This window comes from Aptenodytes forsteri, unplaced genomic scaffold, assembly GCF_000699145.1.
Source record: "Aptenodytes forsteri isolate BGI_AS27 unplaced genomic scaffold, ASM69914v1 Scaffold15, whole genome shotgun sequence".
NCBI classification, from domain to species: domain Eukaryota; kingdom Metazoa; phylum Chordata; class Aves; order Sphenisciformes; family Spheniscidae; genus Aptenodytes; species Aptenodytes forsteri.
Genome location: NW_008795129.1, coordinates 11171243 through 11175223, shown reverse-complemented (window position 1 = coordinate 11175223; position 3981 = coordinate 11171243). Strand labels below are relative to the sequence as shown.

Genomic DNA, 3981 nt, shown 5'->3' with positions numbered 1-3981 from the left:
TGGGGCTTGTTGGCTGGAGGCTCCAGCCAGCCTCTGGGCACTTACAGGACCTCCAGCCCCCGCAGGGCACGGAAAGCCCCATCCTCGATGCAGCTGATCTGGTTCTTGTCCAGTTGCCTGCAGGAGAAAGACAGAGGCAGCGTTGCTGGGACAGCCCAGGCAGAGAGCGACCGGTGGCTCCGAGGCAGCGTTGCTGGGACAGCCCAGGCAGGGCAGAGAGCGACCGGTGGCTCTGGATGGTTCCTGCCGCCAGACCCGACCCCAAACTCCCCCATGCCACCCATGCCCATCCCTGCTGTGACTCACAGATTCTTGAGGTCGGTGGCACCACGGAAAGCTTTCCTGGGAATGGCCTGGATGAAGTTTTCGCTCAGGTCCCTGCAGAAGAAAGAGGCAGGAAGGAAAATGACCAGTGCCTGCAAAGCACAATGCCCCGTGGGACCAGGGCGTCTACAGGCCGGGGCATGCCCTGGCACTCAGTGATCCCCGAAGGGCTCTGGGAAGCTGTAATTTGGCAGCCAGGGACTTGCAGCCCACCGCCCTGCTGGCTGTCCCAAGGCGAGTCCGGCTCCATCCATGGTGGCTGCAAGTAGCTGGGGCTCCCCAGGCACTGGTGTCCTCAGCTCCGATAAGCAGAGCAGCAGGGCACAGCTCTGGGAAAACCCTCTGTACTTAAATACCCTGTGACTGCTATAATTACTGGTCCCTGCTGATTAACTGGTAATTACACTTAGTGGCTCCAACAGGCATTCCCATGGAGCCTGCCCCGCACTTTAGAGGGCACAAATAATAGGGTCATTAATTACTTCATCACTACACCGTCCATGTAATCACCCACTCTGCATTGCCGGGGCATGCCGGGCCAGCACGGGCTCTGTTTGCAGGGCTGGCAGCGGGTCGGATCCCCGGCCGTGCCTGGGCTGGCTTTTAACAACCATGAAGGCCAAAAATCTCACTGCAAAGTAGGGTCTGGGTGGACCGGCTCAGCTCACCCCACCCTCTGGGGACCTGCCTATCGTATTTGTGCCCCACAGCTCCCACACTGCCGTTCCCTCTCTCACCCCAAAGGCCAGGAGCTCCTCCGAGCTCGGCAGGCACCTGCATTACCTGTCCCCAGCCCCACGCCAGCACAGCCCCGCTCCAGCCACCCATGGGGCAGGAGGCCAAGTCCCCAGCTCCCTCCTGGCACAGGGAAGCTGAGGCACGGCATGGCATTTGTCCTATGCAGCAAGTCCATGGGTGAGTGAGGAGCAGGACCAAGGCAACCTGCATGGATTAAATACCCCCTAGCATTACACAGGCCATGCAGACACCCCCATCCCAGCCCCAAGAGGTAGTTCGGGGTGTCCCTGGATGCCAGTATTTCACACTCTGTGCTCACCAGCTCTGCTTCAACATAATGAAGCCTGTTCACTACTGATATCCCAGGGCAGTTGGGCTGGGTCAGGATGGAGGCACAGCATCCACACTCCTCCCCGTGCCCCCATTTCCTCCAGAAAATGGGCTCAGCATGGCCCACAAGCTGCTTGCAAAAGACCTGGAGGTCTCCAAATCGGGACTTCACCCCAGCCAAAAGCTTCACTGCCACGACAGGGAAGTGTTCCCAGAGGGAAGCACCGGCATCGCTTGTACAGATGCATGAGGAGAAGGAAAACCCAAGGACGGTGGGCTTGCCCAGCCCTCCGGTGAGACACCCAGCCACCAAGGAGCTGCCATACGGTGCCAGAGCGACGCACCAGCATGAAGTGTGCAGGGGGCAGGGGCTGGTGCATCGCTCTGGGTCGTTCCTGGGGAACCAAACCCGGCTGGCAACGCACCATTGGTGGGGCAGAGGAAGGGAGATGCCGCCACTGGAAGGGCCCAGGCTCCCAGGGAGGGTGAATCCCGGCTCCCCCCGCCAGCAGCCGGGCGCGCAGCAGGCGCAGTTTCACCGCTACCCGCGCGGCGGCACTGCCAGGCTGCCCTGCCCGGGCTGCCTGCGCTGCCTGCGCTGCCTGCGCTGCCTCGCCCCTCCCAGGCTGCTCCAGCCCCTCCCAGGGCTCTGGGCCGAGCCTCCCCGAAAGGGATCGGGGTCGCCTCGCACTCGCCAAAGGGGAAGGACCCGACACCTGCAGCAACCCCCGACACCCCAGCACACCTTCTGATTCAAATGCCTTCTCCCAGTCCTCTGCTGGGGATGCAGTGAGCCCAGGGACACCCAGGCATTGCAGTGACCTTTCAGAAAAACGCAGCATCGCCCCAAATCCTCTTTTCCCCTTTGGCTCCTAGAAGGAAGGAATCCCCTAGAAAACCCTCTGGAAACGCCCAAAGTTCACCGCTCTCCCTAGCAACGCATTCAATGCATCGTGCTCCCTCTTAGCAGCTGCCTGTCCTCCAACATTAAACTGGTTGCAGCAGGACCAAGCATGGGAGCACCCACCAGCTTTGGTGCTCTGCACCCCACTCCCAGCTCCGGCGCTGCCTGCCTGGGCAGCCCCTGCCTGCAGCTTGTTTCGTTCACCCATGGAAACCTTGCTCGTGTTTCCCCGCTCACAGCACATGGGAGTCCCAGCGCACCCTGGGAGTAAACCCAAGCGTCTGTCTGCAAGCTGCTCACTTACAGCTCGCGAGGGAAATGCTGCTAGAAGGTTGCAACTGACTTTGTGAGGCTTCTCCCCTTCACAGCTTTTTGTGACAGTCACCAATGAAGTGCTGCCATTGGGGGTACCGAAGCCAAGAGGGACAGACGTTGGATGAGAGGGTTTCAGCAGGGCCCCGGCGCCGGGCTTACATTGCCGGCATGGTTACACAGCTGATGACACCAGGACAAACACATGCTTTGCCTGTGGGATCCTTGGGCCCCGGCGTTGGAACAAGGCACAGCCCCTTCCCTCCTGGTGTTTCATAGCTCCCAGCTATGTTTGCTTTACACTTTAGCACCGAAGAAACAGCAGATGGCACGGCTTCTCCTCGCTCCGCCGCACGGCTTGCAGCACCCTCGGCGGCTGCGCTGGTGCCACCTCACACCCCGCCAAATACAAGTGTGTCACTGCCATCACGTGCAGAGTGCCAGCAGTGACCACCAGCGCTGACAGCCCCGCTGGGGACTGGCCGGCGGATGGGCACGGACAGCAGAGGGGGAAAGAAAGCAGCCCCCGCCCGCTGTCACAGCCTCCCTTTCCGCCTTTTCTGGTCTCACTTCCAGATATTTTCCTACAGCTCCAAGTTTAAGAGTTCCTGGTTATTGAGTCCAGGGGATGCACAAGCAGCCGGCCCATCCACAGCACCGCCGTCCTCCCAGCCCCACGCTGCAGGGACCACGCAGCTCAAGTTTCTCCCCGCACGGCACAGGGTGCAGAGGGCTCCGGTAGTCCCGGGGGTGCAAAGGGGGAAGGATGATAAGGGGCGAGCAGGTGATGGGGGACGCACAGCCTCCACCCTGTGAATGCCAGAGGACAGAACCAGACGTCTGTGCTTGGGCAGACCCTGCAGGGAGGCTGTAGCACACGTGCATGCCCCAATAGGAAGCTCTCAGCAGCCTGTCTGCAAAGCAGGGGCCCCGCTTGCTCCCCGGGAACCCACTGCATTTCCACCCCTTCCTGGCCCAGCCCCATCCCAGACCCCTTCTGTCCCCAGGCTCACCTCCCACAGGGGTTTCTGACCCAGCAGATGCCTGTTAATCGGCAGCAGCCAGCCCCAGCCCACAGCTGTGCCATGGGGAGAAGGAGGGCGCCCGCTTTGCTTCCACATCCCCCAAAAGCCTTACGGCCAAGCTACATCCAAACAATCCCCCCCTGGCTGGGCAGCATGGAGGATGGCGGTGGTCAGGGACTGGGATTTTGGAGACTTCCCTGCTCAGATCTTATACCCCGCTGCCCTGCCCCACTGCGTGCACGATGGTTGCCGGTGCAATACGTGCGGTGGGTCAGGAGGTGCCCCCAGCGCTGGCTCTCCTGGCAGCCAGCAGCCCCTGCCCCCCCGCCGGCAATCCCCGGGGAGCCT

General features: G+C 61.4%; 1 protein-coding gene across 1 annotated transcript in view; it reads right to left on the bottom strand.

Moving 5' to 3' along the window:
* SLIT1 (slit guidance ligand 1) overlaps positions 1–3981 on the bottom strand; it is a 50260-nt gene that overhangs the window by 16135 nt on the left and 30144 nt on the right. Inside the window, exons 4-5 of the mRNA XM_019471658.1 lie at positions 307–378; positions 46–117 (exon numbers count right to left, since the gene is read on the bottom strand). Coding sequence (XP_019327203.1) covers positions 46–117; positions 307–378 — 144 coding nt within the window. The remainder of the gene's footprint in view (positions 1–45; positions 118–306; positions 379–3981) is intronic.